The 17,007-nt window shown below is 51.0% G+C and overlaps 1 protein-coding gene across 7 annotated transcripts in view; it reads left to right on the forward strand.

Annotated features, from left to right (window-relative positions):
• Positions 1 to 17,007, forward strand: part of Evc (EvC ciliary complex subunit 1) — a 43,713-nt gene that overhangs the window by 24,304 nt on the left and 2,402 nt on the right. For 2 of the 7 annotated variants that reach the window (XM_087582550.1, XM_087582554.1), the window contains exons 12-21: positions 879 to 1,091; positions 1,885 to 1,994; positions 3,656 to 3,866; positions 5,056 to 5,262; positions 6,209 to 6,353; positions 8,094 to 8,205; positions 11,892 to 12,018; positions 13,227 to 13,320; positions 14,028 to 14,139; positions 14,496 to 15,802. In XM_087582550.1, the coding sequence (XP_087438676.1) occupies positions 879 to 1,091; positions 1,885 to 1,994; positions 3,656 to 3,866; positions 5,056 to 5,262; positions 6,209 to 6,353; positions 8,094 to 8,205; positions 11,892 to 12,018; positions 13,227 to 13,320; positions 14,028 to 14,139; positions 14,496 to 14,580 (1,416 nt within the window). In that variant the 3' untranslated portion in view covers positions 14,581 to 15,802. 7 annotated transcript variants of the gene reach the window in all.

The raw sequence follows: 17,007 nt of genomic DNA on the forward strand, positions 1-17,007 counted from the left end.
GGTACTGTAGACAATTCAGTGTCTGAGAGGCCTTGGGACAGGAGCTGGAACTGAGGATATCCCTATTCATATTGACTCCATCAGCAAGCCCTTACTTACCAACACAGAGAGGAGAGTGAGGGACCACAGGGCCCAGGGTGAACTCAATGGCAGCTGTCTGGAAAAGTGTTCCTGAGCGGACCAGGAGTCCGCATTCCAGATTGCAGAATCAGGAATGCAGCGCAAAGACAGGAAGTGTGGCCGTCCTGACCAGAGCTGCCTGGTGTTGAACAGGTGCCATCAGTTGAGGCCTTGGGGTCCTCATTCATAAACTTCTTTTGTAGTTTTGTGAAATTTGGTTACTTCTCCCAAATATCACTTCTGCTCCAACTTTTCTGTCCCTTCCTTGGGAACAGCAGCGACCTCTGTTGGACCCTCTGGTCTCTCTGGTACCTGATTCTCTCCACAGTAGCCATCCTGTTTCTGTTAAGGGTTTCTTCTGCTTTGTCTTCCAATACACTGACTCTCTCTTCACCTGCTTCTAGAGGACAGCGATTACAATGGTACATTGAGTTCTTAGAACCTTTGAATTCTGAAGCATCTAGTTGGTCCTTTTTAAACTAAGCAATGTTATTTATCATTGCAGCTCTTTGCTTGTCTTGTGTAAGCGTGGCTTATAACACCATGAACAGAGCAGCCGCCACTACTTAAGGTCCGTTTCTTATAATCCCTCTGGAATCCATATGGCGCACTTGCGATAACAACTATGTATGTGCATTTTGTTCCTGTTCTCTGTTTTGCTTGCGCCTCCTGTTCTCTGTCTCAAGTCTTGAAGCTCAGACTCCAACAGGGTGGGATGTGGACCCTGACCCATGACCCCAGTGTGGTTCTTATTTCAGGAGCTCTTCTGTGGCACCATGGAAACGTTCCAAAAGTTTGTGGACACCCTGTTTCTGAAGACCCTCCCGGAAGTGAGCAGCCTCCCTGTGGCAGAATGCGAGGCCCTGAGGCAACAGGTCCAGGAACAGGCAGCAAGGCAGCTGGGGCAGGCAGACCGATTCCGCAGACGACAGTGGGGGCTCCTGTGTGACCTCTTGGAGCAGGACAAACGGGTTTGTCTGCTGGGACCCAGGCTGGGCTATACATTTGAGATTTAGCATGCTAGGGAGGGATTTCAGATGCTGGGCATCCCCAAGGACCTCTCTGAGACACTACAAGATGTGACTGCAAACAGGCAGGAATGTACTAACTGCCAGAGTACAGGCTGAACATGCTCAAGGCCCCGGGGTGATAGGCAGTGCCCCAAGGAAACAAAGTCATGGTTACAGAGCTTCCCCAGCAGTCATGGAGGGAGGACCAGGATGTGAGCACAGCACTCACAAGTTCACTGAAGAAGTCATATAGCAAAGGTAATAAAACAGAGGACAGATGAGACAGAGCTGAGGCTGCAGGAACATGGAGGAGGGCTGGGAGAAAGGGGGGCGGGTAGGGACAAAGGAGGATGGGATGGCAAACAGTGTAAGCAGAGTTGGAATGGTGGACTGACAAGCCTGAATGCACAGCAGCCTCTGGAAGCTGGGCCAGGCAAAGAATCCTGGACCTGGGGATTGGAAGTCTAAGCTGCAGGGTCCTCTGTTAAGACCTGCGCACTCCATTCGTACCCTAAGTGCCCGCTAACACTCAGAAGAGTAGTGAGAAAGGCCTCTTCGTGATGCAGGTCTTGTTACAGCACTGCCTCACTGAGTGAGATGAGAGCCTTCCTTCTGGTCATGTGACATTCCCTCAGAGGACTGTGGGAACAAGCAAAGTTGTTAAGAGGATCGGGAAAGAAGAGAACTGACTAAAACATCGGGGTCCGATGGAGCAACTGCAGCTACTCATGCATCCCTGTCCCTGTGAGCACAGGTGTGGCTGGAGGAGTGCACGCTCTCCACAGTGCTGCAGAGGCAGCTGCGGGATCACCACGAGAGCACCATCCACGGGGTCCTGAGCAGATTCAGTGGCCTCTCGGAAGAGTGAGTATGAGCCCTGAAGGATGGGCTCAGTGTGCGAGAGACTCCAGGCTAGCTTCAGTGTGTTAACCTACAAGGTGGGCACATCGGCTGTCCCCTGTCTTCCCTTGTTAATAACAGTACCATTTCAGTTTCCTCCTCTGGAAAGTGGAGCTAATAGAACACTGACTTCTGCTTGGTAGGGGCTTTTTCAAATAGCTCTTGTGAGGCAGATTTATACACATTTGTTTTGGTTACAGTTCCAGATGTTTGGAACATTTGCAGTTTTGCTCCTGCTACTACATAGAGTCCAGATGTTAGAAGCTTCTCTCACCACAGAGATCTTTGTGCACATCTGTAATCACGCTCTACTTACCAATTGACTGTATATTCTCTTTCCACGTTTTTGTTATTCGTGTGGTATGTTTTTTTTTTCTGTTTAGTGAAAATATTTCTCCTTGTTTTCTAGGAGAAAAAAATGACAGATTTTTTTTTAATTACCCATCTTTCCCCAAGAACCTGATTTATACAGGTATCAGGTGTGTGTCTGTAGCAGGGGTACAGAAGCAGGTGTATGCCTGTGACCACAGCCGCAATGGGTTGGTATGGCTATAGGCGTGTGGCTGTTGTGGTGGGTGGATCAGGAGCAGGTATGTGGCTTTGGCAGTGTTTGGTAGGGGCAGTGGGTGGCTGTGGTGGAGGGCTTCATGGCCACAGACATGCTGTGGCAGGAGACAGCAGGTGTATGGCCGTTATAATGGATGGCATTGGTGAGGCATCAGAAGGGGAAACATAAGCAGGGTAGCCCATAGTGACTCAGTGAGCATTGCCAGCCCACAGAGGTTCAGATAGCCTGGAGCCTATGTCCTGAGTTGTATTAGCGTTTGGTCCATTTATATGGAGTATAAATCAGTCTTCTCTCTGTGTCTTGGGATTAGGTTTTATACTTACTAGACCTTTCCACCACACTCCACACAAAGTTCTGCACTGTTCCACTCTTTTGGTCCAGTGTGTTACCTGGTAGCTCGCCTGTTGTCTATTTTCCACTCTTTTTGGTTCATTTCTTCCCATTTGCATAACTATGTTATTTTTATTGATGGATAAACAAGTATGGATACTTGTTGAAGGACTGAAGCGATAAGATCCAGCTTTTATGGTATAAAACAGCGCAGATGACTTGTCTTACTCCTAGTAGGGATTTTAGGTCCTGGCAGATGAATCCCGTCCCCTGGGGACTGACTAGCTCCATGGCAGGACTTCATAAGGTGTGGTGACTCCACATCCCCCCGCTGAGGGCCACAGCAGAAAACCTTGAGTGTGTCCCATGTCTGCCTGTGGTCAGTCACTGGTTGCTAAGGTTCTGTCTAGCTTCCCAACCTCTTGGCTGCACATTATAAGCAAAGCATTGGCCCCTAGCCTGGCTTTGGGTTGTCTTGACCCACTGACATGGGAACTCAAGTGCTTGTACTGGCTTTAAATGTGTTTAGGAATTGTGTGTGAGAAGGAACTGGGCATGTTCTGTAGCCACTGTGTGTACCTCTGAACTTGCAAAGGACCTGATTGGATATTACTAGGCAGGCAGTGGGATGGTTCACTCCCATTCCTCTTATGGGTGTGGCTCCTTGGGAAGTGCCCCACTGTTCAGAGCATCCAGGAGCTCTAAGCAGCCTGGCTTCCTCCTACAGGTCCACACGAGGCATCCTGCAGGGACATGAGCTGCTGCTGTGCTCTGCTCTGCGCAGACTGGCCCTCCGAGGTACCACCATCACTGCCCTGGCTCAGATGAGGCTGTCTGGGAAGAAGAGGCTCCTGCAGGAGCTACATGAGCAGCTAGCTTTAGAGCAGGGTGTGTCCCCATGCCTGGAGGAGCATCAATGGCAGCTGCTCAGAGCCCTGGTGAGAACACAGTGTCTCCCCAGCCCCAGCCCTGCCTAGGAGGGTTCCATTAGAACCTAAGTTCCAGCCCTGCTGGCCACATTAGGATCCTAACACCCAGGAGGTTGCAGGGCAGTGTGACAAAACGGACAGGTTGGGACTTGGCTCACAGGACATCATTACCATCTAATTACTTCCCAGGATGGGGACCCAAGGGCTGAGGTCAAGATAGGAGAGGGCAGGTCTCTCCCCAGACTTTGTTCCTTGGCTTACACATGCATATACTCTTGTATCCTTACAATGGTCATTTTTCTGTGTGTATTAGATCCTGATTTCTTGGAAGGACTTCAGGTACCCCAGAGGGGGATCCAAGCTCACTACCCTACTACATTAATCACTTCGTGTCCCAGTGTCCCTACTATTCAATGCTGAAGTCCTATGATTAGTATTTAAACATGTACAATAGAGGGAATACAGCCCAACTCATAGATGGGGGACAGAGGTAACTCTGATGGGGACACACATATGTTGATTCTAATGACAGCCACATCTAATGACCCTTGATTCTACCAAGGGTCTAAGTGAAGTCTCAGAGAGGGTGGGGCAGCCAGCATGCAGGTATCCGGAAGAGGCTCTGTGAAAATTGAAATAATTGGCAAGCAGCAAAGCTGGGGTTCGAACCCCTCCCTCCCAGCTGGCCCAGGTCTCTTGTGTGCAGCTCCTAAGCCATAAAAGTCACGATGGCTTCTGTCCTGCTGGCAGCACAGGAATTCAGTCTCTTGCTCTTCCTTGGGGCTCGAAAGGAGCAAGCAGGTTACTTCTCTAGCTCCATTTCCCAACTCCATCTAAGCAAGTACAGCTCCTGGCCCCGCGTGCCCTGCCACAGTTTCTGCGATGTCCCCAAAACTGAATCCAGTCTCAACCTGGCTCCGCTGTGTGCCTTTTAGATAGTCTTTCAGCCTCTCTGAGCCTCTATTCTTGTCAGTCCTGGTATTCAGTCTTCACAGTGTTGGAGACGGATGAACACGGCCTTCATTTTATGAGAGGCCATGGGTGGCCCTGAGCACAGAGTTGGTGCTCAACCAATGTCTTTGGATGGGGAGAGAACTCTCCACAGACACCTAAGCTTATCCTTCGGGTTTCGTGTCTGGAATCTGCCCACCCTTTCAAGCTTTCCCAACCTGTAGGCCCTCACATTCTTCCCTTGCAGGAGGCACGGATCCTGGAGGAGACAGCCAGGTTGGAGGATGAGGCACAGCAGACCGCTCTGCGGCTCCAGCAGCAGCTGCTGGCGGAGGCACAGGAAGCAGGGCAGCTGTTGCAGCTGCACTCGGAGCGGGCCATTGGGCAGGCGCTGCTGGTACATGCTAGGAATGTAGCCAGCAAAGGCCGGACCAGGGATAAGGAAGACTTTAAGGTGAGAGCCAGACCCTGTCCCTGACACCAAGGGACAGGAAGAATGGCACTTTCCCTGCCCAACTGAGATCCCAGCCTACAGTATGTGTCTGGCTTATCAGCCAAGCATCACCCTGATCTGGGTACTGTCAACTCTGGTTCTGTATCAGCCCGAGGCACACTTTGCTTCCCTTCCCACTGCCCCGTGGCACAGCAAAACAGACCCAAACAGAGAAATATGGCTTTCCCTGGGTCTTTGCAGACAGACCCTGGTGGCCCCATGGACCACAGAGCTCAACCTGGATAAGTGAGCAGTGGTTTGCTGTTTCTGGTGCCAGGGCTAAATGACAGTGGCCAAATACAGATAGTGGTCATGTGACCTGGGTGCCTTCTCCACCCTACCTCCTCAGATTTCTCACAGTCCAGGCTGAGTTAAAGATCCTCCTTCCCATTGTACAGATGGGGAAACTGAGGCTTCTCATTGTACAAAGACACACTGAAAACCTGTCAGTGAGCAACAGAAATGAACTTGGAGTCAGGTCTCAGCTCATCTCCAGTGCCTACCCTACATCCCCTTGGTTGCCCCTGGATCCATGAGGTAAAGAAGAGTCCAACTGAGGCAGAGGGCCATGGTGTCCATGACCTAGTAACCACAGATGTGCACAGCCTGACAGAATGAAGGACATGATGGAGTCTCTTACCCAAAGGCTGTGGGCTAATGTTCAGGAAGGAAATGCTGTGCCCCCAGCAGGCTCCTCTAATGTCACATCTTATTGGCTAGATTAAAACTGCCATCTTAACTATTCTTGCCACAGGAAAGTAAGATTATCATGACTGGCTTAAACAGCCACGCCCACCCTGCATGAGTCCTGGCCAGTCCAGGTTGGGAGGGGATGGGAAACACAGCGCGGGGAAGGTGGCTCCACCTATGATCTTTGGGTGTTCCTCTCTCCTTCTGCTCACCACAGAGGACGCTGGTGGAGACGGTGGTGGAGAGTGTGTATGTGACCAGCACTAGTGTCAACCGCCTTGTGCAGGTGCATTACCAGGGCATCGGGAAGCTCCTGCAGGCCCATGAGGAACAATTGCTGCAGCGCCTGAAGACCCTACAGGGTAGGTGTCTCCCCGGCTACAGGCTGGTGATGGCTTTGCAAGAATGTGGCACACGGAGAGAATCTAATGTGTGTGTGTGTGTGTGTGTGTGTGTGTGTGTGTGTGTGTGTGTGTGTGTGTGTGCGCGCGCATGCATGTGGGCGTGGGTGCATGCATGTGTGTATGTGTGTGTGTGCACGCGTGTAGGTGCTCCGTTTTGACTCCAAACCCCTTGTAAAGGTTGCTTTAAAGGTCATGTATATGTATTAAGTCTAAATTAGCCAGGAAGCACCTGGGCTAAATGACGAGAAATTGTTATTCTATCTTTGAGCTCCCTGGTGGCCAAAGACATGCAGTAACCAATCATGAGTAAGAGTAGGCAGGACAGAGCTCCCGAGACCCTGAGAATGCTCTACCCAGTACCCCATCACTCATCACCTCCCACCACCATACCTGTGAAGCAGTGGACGGCAGCCACCCTTCCTACAATACGTAAATAACACCCAGAGCTCCCTACATGCTGTTCCTCTCCTTCCGTTCTCCCTGCACAAGGGTCTGCAGAGTTTCACCAGCTCCAAAGCTCACACACTCTGCTGCTTTCCCCCAAGATGGGCTGGGACTGAGCCCCGGCAGGAGGGATGGAGGGAGGTCTGGAGCACCTTCTGTGGCTATGCTCTCAGCTGGTCTCAGCTGCCCCCTGCCCCACCCTTGCCCCATTCAGGAGGATTCACCCAACGTCTGGCCTGCGCTCGGGAATCTACTAGTGGCTGCAGGTTCCCCAGCAGTTTCTCTAAGAGATTTGAGCTTGCTTAGCAGAAGACGCCTGCTCATCCCTGCACAGGCTCAGTACCAGGGCCTGTCATCTGCTCACACTAGGTCTCAGCTTACCCTCTGTGGGGTTAGGACTCCCCCTCCCCAGTCCTCTGAGCTCTGGCAGCCCATCCTGCACCCCAGCTTTGCAGCGGGCACTGGACACAGCTTCCCTGATGGACTGTAGCCAGCCCTCTCCTTGAAGAGCTGCTTCCCTAAGGAGCAGTAAGCCCGCTCACGGCTCTGCTGATGAAGGTCCTCTGTGCGTGGTGGCTCCTCAGGCCCAACAAGCTCACCAGTTGCTGAGCACCTTGCCACCAGCAGAGTGAAGAACCTGTGTGTCCTCCAAAGCCATTCCGTGGGTGTTGAATTATTTGACAGTGAGGCACCTCCAGGAGGTTTGTCTGTCATCTGAGGTCAAGCTAGATCCCTGGGGTAATGATGGCACCAGAGTAATTATGCAGCAGATAGCATTCTAAGCTGTGGCAGCCCAGGGAAGCACATCACTTTAGTTAAAATGATGAGTTAAATAATGAGTCGCAAGTCTTCTGAACGGGTAACTCTGCAAATAAGGAAGCTGCAGGCTGCAGGCGTGAGGTCAAGGCCTGCTCCGTTGAGAGCGCTCACAGCGGTATCCTAGGCCCACCAAACCCCCAGCTCAGCTCACGAAGCCCTCCCCCCACTGTGTGACTCTGACTCTGGAAGGTATGTGACAGCCTCTTCCTATGGAAGCTTGCTTGTCATCTCTTTGCTCCTGGCAGAGAGCTAGAGGGGAGCCATGGGTGCTTCTCCATGCCAAAGCTCCCATGACATTCTCTTAGGCTGGCCTTCCCAAGTGCTGGTGCTTGTGACATGTTATGAACAGGTGTGTTCCTCTCACCCCGTGCCCTGGCCTAGCAAGAGTCCGCCTTCCAAATGCACACCTTGACTGCTTTGTGTCTGTGAGTCCAGATGAGAGAATCAATGCTTACAAGCTGTGGAAGAAGCAAGAATTCAGTGACCCACCATCAGAGAGCCAGACACCAGGCGGTACCCATGGAGCGCCCCAGGCTGTACAGCAGAGGTGGGACTCAGGGTTATATGTGGGGGTCTCTGCAAGGGGTGCACCTCACTGTACATGGTGGGCTTGGGATCCTGCATGGTCTGCCTGTTGATGTGGGTGTCATCTCCCTCCTAGTCAGCTCTGAAGCCTCTCCAATCATACCTTGGGCTCCTCAGAAAACAGCCTCAGGGTGAGAATTTGAAGACTGTAAGGAGTGCGTGCGCACATGCGTGCATGCCTGTGTTTACGTAGGCGCAGGTGTATGTTGCAGTCCAGGGATAACCTGGCTACCATGATTCTTAACAGTGTCTCGCTGTCCTGGAACATGCCAAGCGAGCTGGGTTGGCTGGCCAGGGAGCCCCAGAGACCTACCTGTCTCCTCTTCAACGCTTAGCTCCACCACACTCAGCTTTTTTTTTTTTTAACATGGATTTTGAGGACCAAACTCAAGTTCTCATGCTTGCAAGACAAGCCATCCCCATCTCCCCAACCCTGGTTATATGTTGTTAACCTGGGAAAGTAAAGGTGAGAGAGCAGGAGAAGGGAACAAAGGCATGTTTCACGGCAGTGCCCACTGCAGCTCAGTGGGCTCCACAGGCTTGGCAGCCCTTAACTTCATTCACTCAGCTGGACTCTTTTTGCAGTGTCAGGGGAGACAAATATCCACCAGCTTCAGGTGGGCTGAGGAGTTAGAGAGGCAGTGCTGAAGTGGCTTTGGGAGGCCTGTCCTTGAGCTTTGTCTGGGACACTCTTGTCTGTCCCCTGAAGGAAGTCTCAGAAGCAGGCTGTAAAGCACATGCTCCTGTGCTGGGAAATAACACCTCCAAGTGTAGGGAGGCCAGGGCTCAGACACAGCAGCTCCACTGAGAGCGGCAGAGGCCAGCGTCCCATCGAGGAGGGACCACACCCACATAACAGAATTGGTCCCAGCCTCAGTAGGCTGTGTGAGTAAATAAAAACCATGGCTCTCCTGAACCAAATCCCATACCCTACCTGGAGTCTTCAGCCTGGGCACTGGCAGCCATCAGCAGGTAACCACTGCTAAGCTTCAAGGTCCAGGCTTGCCCCAACCTTCCTTAAGTTGGTAGAGCATGGACCAGCAGTTCTTAGATTTCAGAAACAGAGGTATGATTGGATTTTCCATTAAATGTACAGGTTCCATACCTTCACCCCCACTCCCCACCCCTACCTAGTACCTTTAAACACAGAATTATAGGAAAAGCTCTAGAATCCACATTTTCATCACCTGGGCTTCAACTACTAGAGAGACCATTATGATTGGAATGTGGTCCAGGCTCTGGCTTTGACCCAGAACAATACAGGCCTCAGAAGCCACCCACTCTCACTCCACATGGTTTATGAGAGAAGAGAACCAATCTGACCAAGAGGATGCTGTGCTCTCTCCTGAGTCTACAGTGAACTGAGCATCCTTGAAAGTTCGAGAGGGAGCATGCTACAAAGTCAGCAACTATCACAGCATTGTCCAGTACCTTTCCCTTAGAAGAGCTCAGGAAGGCCATTGCAGAGTAAACAAACAAATCAGTTTCCTCTATGTGACTTCATGGGTGAGAAAATCAGGGTAGCATGGAAAGACTGTATCCCCCAGGATAGAAAGAGCTTTGGGGACCAGCAAAGTAGGTAGGACAGCTTACGTAGGGTTTATGCCCAAGGGAACCAGAGTCATCATCCTAGCTAGGTCTCTGTTGCTGTGATAAAATACCAAGACCAAGAGCAACCTGGGAAGAAAGGGTTCATTTGGCTAATACCCCCCCCCCATCACAGTCCATTATGAAGGGAAGCCAGATCAGGAACTAAAGGCAGGAACCTGGAGGCAGAGACCATAGAGGAGTGTTGCTTACTGCTTTTCTCTTCATGGCTTGCTCAGCCTGCTTTCTTATATAACTTAGGACAACTTGTCCAGGGATGGCACAACCTGGATAGGACTGGACCTTCCCACATCTATCATTAATCAAGAAAATGCCCCACAAACTCGCCTACGGGTCAATCTGATTGGGGGAATTTTCTCAGTTGACACTTCCTCTTCTCAGGTGACTCTATAGAGTTTGTGACGAGCTGACCAAAAAATTAGCCATCATAGTCAACATACAAACAGAGGTTCACACACACACTATCTACAATGAACAAGGTAATGAATCAGTCCACTGTCCTGTCAGTGGACAAGTGGATGGACTAAATGTGATAAATAGGTAGAGATAAAATATGGTCGAGACTTTGAAAAGCATGTCATGTCATCTATAGGAAAATGGATGAGACAGGTGATCACCATGTCAAGTGAGATAAACCAGGCTCAAAATGACAAGCACACATTTCTCTTTTAGGCAAAATCTAGACTTTTAAGAAGATGTGAAATTGGAAGGGGGTCATGGGGGAAGGAAAGGGATAAGTGAGAGGCAGGGGGAGATAAGAGATAGCAAAATGATCAAAGTACGTGATGTGCATGTATGGAGATGTAACAATGTAACCAATTTTGTGCACGATTCATGCTAATAAGGTTTTATTGGGGGGGTGTGAAAATTAAACTATCACAATATCTGCCTAGCCAGAAATATTTTGATTAGAATAAGGGATGGATAGATGTATAATGGATGGGTAGACAGATCATGAGTGGATGTACATAGATGGTTGGAGAGTGGATCATAGATAAATGAACGAAGGATCATGCATGGATTGATTGATCATGGAGGGATGAATCATGGATGGATTGATGGATAGATGGATAAATGGATCGTGGTTAGATTGATGGATCATGGCTGATTAGATGAATCATGAATGGGTGGGGTGGATGGATGGATGGATGGATGGATGGATGGATGGATGGATGGATGATTTGGTCTTACAGGATGAATAGAAACTTACAGGACCAGGAAGCAAGGAAAGGCATTCCATCAGCCTACAGAGCATGAATCAGAGGCAAGGTGGCATTTGTAGGTCTTATGTCCTCCAGGACAGCCACCTATTGATGCGAAAGGTGACTTCTGCCTTCAGATTACAGTCACTCTTTCTGAAAATTGACCCCGAAGATAGAAAAGAAGGCAGCAGCTGCAGACTACAGGCCAGGAATAGATGTCACTGTTTACAGAGGATCAGAACAAAGTGTGCTAAAGAGGGAGAGAGAAAAGGGGTCTGTGTCCAAGAGGGAAGGTGGTACTCTCTGTGTGAGGGACCTGGCCTATACCCAACCTATTCCTACTTTACAGGATTAGGATGCCACGTTTAGGCTTTCTCAGGCCTGTCCTAGGACATGAGTTTCCTCGGTGCCTAGAAGACTTCTGGTCCTTTCATGGGAATTTCTCTCTTAGGTACAATTGTCTGCTCATGAGATGATGCCAGTGTGCAGTTCTTTGTCCCCCACCTAGCAGTGTCCTGACTTGCCTTCCGTCCTGCTGATGTCTCCAGTCTTTCCTAGGAGTCTAAGTCCAGTGTTAGCGCAGGATTCCTTAGACTTCCCCATGCTTGATGGCCATGCACCCTCAGGGTCAGAACCAGCCTGCCAGAAGAATGAGGCTACAGCACTGCACGCCCATATTTTCCTGGCCCCTCCTTATGCTCCAGGGCTCAAGTGCAGCTAAGAGTCTTGAGCCCTTTGTGCAGCTTGTTTCCATGTGCAGTATGACTTCTGGGAGGGTTTTGTAGGGGCCTATTGGCCAAAGATTCCAAAGGCATTAACCATTCCTTCACACCGCCAGGATGACGTCACAGCGGAAGAAGCTCCTGGACCAGTTCACAAAGCACCAGCAGGGCCGCCTGAACTCTCAGAGGCAGAAGGCACAAGAGCTGGACCAGCTGGAAGCCCAGCTTGAGACCCAGCTGCAGGTAGTTTCAGAGATGTGCCACTAGGCAGTGTCACAGTGTCATAGTGTACCAGAAAAAGGCCACACCTGGGTTCACAGAAAGCCACCCAGGTCACTGTAAAAAACTCTGGGCCCCACTCCAGACCTCTCTCCCTCTCTCTGTCTATAACATCTTGACAATGTGTGGCTTTCTGAAGGGAACTTGAGCCCCTTGGGGATAGCAGGTCCCACGTGGCTCTGGTGTATTCAGGGAACAGCTGAGCAGTCTGCCCGTGGTTTGGGAAGTAGTAAAGGAATGAGTATTTCCCTGTGGTGCAGACCACCACCAAGAGGGCTGCAGGTATCAGGACTGCCATCTCTGCCTCCTGAGCTATGCTGACAGTAACAAAGACTCACACTCAACGTAGAGCATTCAGGGAGGCTTAACTCCCCAGGGTATGAAGTAGACAGTTTAGCACAGAAAAGTCTCCGCCTGGAGGATTATGGGGTGCGACTGTACTCCCAAAGTATCTGCCTTTTTAAAAAGTATCAGGGAATGGCAGGATGCTTTCAAACAAAAGCAAGGAAGGACAGGATGGCTCAGCGGCTGAAAAGCTCTTTCTGCTCAGACCTGGTCCTGAGTTCATCCTCAGAACGCATGATAGAAGGGGAGAATGTACTTCCTGAAGCTGTCCTCTGACCACCATGTATGCATTGCAGAGTACACACACACACCTAACACCACCATGACACCACCACCAAATGGGTATTGTCTATCTGGTCGGCAGTAGTGAGTGACAGCAGTTTTAAAGAATCCTGTTAACGACGGACTTTTCTTCCCAAGGATCCCTTGCAGATGAGAGCTACTCTGAGAGTTCTCAAAGTCAAATGTGAGCAGTTGAAGGAGTGGCTTCAGTGGTCCTTAGTACAGATGGGAAATAGAAACACAGTAGTAAGTGATAGCATCTGGGTCTTCTGGCAGCCATGCCCTGAAGTACAGCAGAGTTGGTGTTTGCCAGTGGCTGAGCCTCCAAACTGTCCTCATTTATGGACAAGGTTATTGGACTAGGAAAGAGGAGCCAGCTGTCAAGAGCAGCAACCTCTTCCGTGACCCAGTCCTGATGTCTCAGGGCGGATTGCTGCTTGGAAAACCTTCCGCCCCGGGACCTGAGCTATGGCCACCAGCCATCCTTCATAGCGTAAGGCTTCAGTCAGTGGCAGGGAACTGATTCTCTTCCGTTCGTCTATCAGGAAGCTGAGCAGACCCTTATCTCGGAGCTGGCGACATTGGCCCGAGTGCCCCTTGCTGAGAACAAGCCATTCTCCAACAAGCGAGGCCTGCCAGGTAAGTCCCAGCAGCAGGAGGGGCTCTGAGCTTAGAAGTGTGGGTCCCAGTCCACAGCCACCGTTAAACCAAACCACTGTGTAGCCTTGGGTATTCTGCACAGCTTCTCTTGGCTCTCCTGCTCTCTGTAACTGAGCAGGCTCGGGACCACCCAGAGACACCGGCTCTCTAGCATCTCCCCCCAGTGCCAATTCCTGGCTCCACTACTCACCTGCCTCATCCCCACCTCTACTTTCCCATATGTAAAATGGGGAAATGACATCTTTCCCCTACCAGAGATGCTTTGGGACATCATAGCCTGATGTCATCTGTTGGTAGAAGTGATTCACAGCTATTGCATATAAAAGCCTGTACCTGAATTCTACCCCTCTCTCACTCCCTCCATCCCTTTCCCTCTCCCCCTCCACCTCCCTCCCTCCATCCCTCCACCTCCCTCCCTCCATCCCTCCCTCCTGCTTCCTGTATTCTGCATGCCATGGATAAGGCAGAAACAGGGAAGAACCTGGTGCACCCAATTCCATCCCAGCTCTGTCAAGAGCAGGCTGTGGGCTGTGGGAAATACTTCATGATGTTCAGCTTGCTTCACAGTGATGTGGGTGGGTAGTCTGGGTAGAGCCCACTTGCCCACCAAGGTCTCTCATAAACTGTGGGAGGAGGAAGTGACATTGAAGTCATGAAGCCATCCTGGGCCTGTCTGTCTCCTACAGAGAAGCCGGTAAGGACCAAAAGGAAGAAGCCCCCACCTCGGGAGAGAGAGGACCTGGGGCTACCAAACGATGACCACCCTGCCTTGGCCGACCACTCCACAGGACCACTCAGGTGTGAGGGGTTGCAGCCCACTGCCTTTCTCCTGACCTCTGTCAAGTGTCTGGAGTCTGGGAGTGACTCTTCTCAAGGTGCTCATGTGAAGTCCAGGAAATGCTAGGCGCATAATTAGAGAATGGTGGGTGGGGGGAGGGGGACCATAACAGGCGGTGCCTGATTTGCCGGGAACATCCATTTGTGGATCAGCTTTGGGGCTCCTGGGTCAATGAGCCAGGATCTCCGTTTTCCTCCGGCTCTGGGTAGCTTCTGCCTGCTTTTTAGATATCACACAGGCCAGGGAGTTTCACTGCTGGCTCGTCCTGCATCCACAGTGCAATGTACTCAGCATCGCCGCCCATCCTTGTCCACAGCAGCGGAAAGCTGGGTCAGCAGGACGGCGAAGCTTGTGATGGAGAAAACACGAGGAAGATACTGCAGAAAAGAAGCAATCTGTGAGCTGCTGAGACAGCCTGCCATGCACCTCACTCCCTCTGTGCGACTGGGGGACAGAAGAATAGGACAGTCTTGAGAGAGGGGGTGCCACCTGCCTTAGAAAGTGAAGATGGCGAGACAGTAGCACCAAGTGCCTGGGATCATTGGAAACGATGGGGACATGCCCTTGAGAATGTAGCATCTCAGCTTTCACCCTGGACCTCTTGCCCTGATCTCTTCCTCCCTCAGGAGGGCCCTCTACCCCTGCCCTCCAGCCTCACACAGTGTCTTGGTGCTGCCTAACAGTCTGGTTAGAGATTGGAGACCCTGATTCCCAGCATGCATGAAGTCCTGCCCATCAGGGTCTCAGCATGGCTGGTATTTTCCAGGCCTGAGGCCACTGTTTCATCTCCACCATCCACAGTCATCCCCTGGTCCCTGGCTCTGGCTGCCAGGATCCCAACTGGAACCAACTTTTGGCCTTGCTATTTCTATCTGTTGGCTCAGGTAGCCCTGGGACCTGGGCACCCAAGGATGTGTGAGTCCCAGGGCCAACGTTTTTGGCATAACAAAGGGGTTCCAGACACACAGACCTGTTCTGAACCACTCAGAACATGGGGACCATACTTGCCTGTCACATATAACAAGGAGTCCTCTGTGGGCAGGGAAGACATAGAAGGACACTGTTCCTACCACCAGGAGTCGCTGAGGAGAGGAAATCATCCCTCGAGGAGACACCCACAGGTCACCTGCCCTTCCGAGGGATGATGAAGACTTCATAAGCTTTCAAACCAGCCACACTTGCCCCATAGGCCAGAGGCCTTTCCCACCCAGGGGGGCTTTCTCTTCTAGCAGCATCTAGGATTCCCAATCATCACTGTCAACATTTGGGTATGATCACTCATTATCCAGGTGTGAAAGCTGCTGCTGCCAAAGATGGAGTCTCTTATGTCAGACCCACACCCATGTGGAGCTGGGAGGTTGTGGGCGGCACACACAGGTACATCTGAGATGAGAGCCATCACTCAATGGAAACACACCTTCAGGTTTCCTGCTCTTAGGAGACACCTCCCAAGGAACAGCAGTGTGTCTGGGAGTGACACCAGAGGCAGAAAGAGGGCCTGACTAAGGACTTGGCTGAGGCAGCAACCAATGTTCCCTTTTCTTCCTCCAATACTATTCCCCCAGCCTCCTGTGCCATAACCTCCTTGCTGCCTCTTCCTAAATAAAGAACTCTACCCCAGGAGTTGTTCTTGGCTGTTTCAGGTATGTGAAGACCCAGACTTTCCTGTACATGATAGGACAATGGGCAGCAACCCTGGGCTCTAACCACTAGATGGAAACTGTCCCAACCATTCATCTCCCCTGTTCTCTGTGATAGGTCGATGTGTATGTCCCCTGGGCAAGCCCAGAACAGACCATCCCACTGGTTTCTGTGACTCTGAAGTCCTCAGGAATCTTCTGGATTTTCTAGGAATTTTAGGTTCTCAAAAAGGAAACCACAATTAGCTAATTAGAAAGCAACCGTGCGTGCGCGCGCGCGCGCGGGTACGTGCGTGCGTCTGCGTGTGTACATGTGGAGGCCAGAACTGACCTCAAACTCAGAGAGCCAGAGTTCGGCCTGATTCAGCTTCCAGAGTGTGAGGTTTATGCCACCGCATGGCCTTTATCCCCTTTGGGGTCAGGGCAGAGGGGGAATGGGAGAGAGGAGAGGCTTCTCATTGGCCTGGAACTCGCCAATTAGAGAGAGCGGCCTAGAACTCGCCAATTAGGAGAGGCTGCCTGACCAGAAGGTCCTCAAGCTCAGAAGTCAAGCACTTTAAGAACTGAGACACTTCCCCTGTAATCAGTTTTAACAACCAGCTCAGGGTTGGTCCCAGCGTGAGTCCACAGTGCCCTCTGGTGGCTGTAATGGAGCATGTCGTCTAAGGAATCTGGAAAAGCTCTAGTTTTCTTTCTGCAAGAATTCTGCTTGCATGGGGATCAATCACTATTGTCACTTAAGTCCTCTGGTTTGATGGTGTGACTGTGGTAAACATAAATTGTGTTGCTCAATTCCTCTAACCCCAACACTGGCCAGGTAACTCGAGTTTCTTAGGGTTCCCACTCAATGACCAAAAGCAACGTGGGAAGGGAAGGGTTTATCTTAGCTTACATTCCACATCACAGTCCATTATTGAGGGCAGAAACCCAAAGCAGGAACATGGCAGCAAGAACCGAAGCAGAGGCCTTAGAGAAACACTGCATACTGACTTGCCCCTCATGGTTTGCTCAGCCAGCTCTCATAGTATTCGGGACCATCTGCCCAGGGGTAGCATCACCCACACTAAGCTGGACCCTTACACACCAACCACCAAGACAATGCCCTACAGATTTACCGACAGTCCAGTCTTATGGGGGCTTTTCTCAACTGAGATTCCCTCCTCTCAAAGCACATCGCTACTCAACTGC

Source organism: Rattus norvegicus, chromosome 14, assembly GCF_021556685.1.
Source record: "Rattus norvegicus strain SHRSP/BbbUtx chromosome 14, alternate assembly SHRSP_T2T, whole genome shotgun sequence".
Lineage (NCBI taxonomy): Eukaryota > Metazoa > Chordata > Mammalia > Rodentia > Muridae > Rattus > Rattus norvegicus.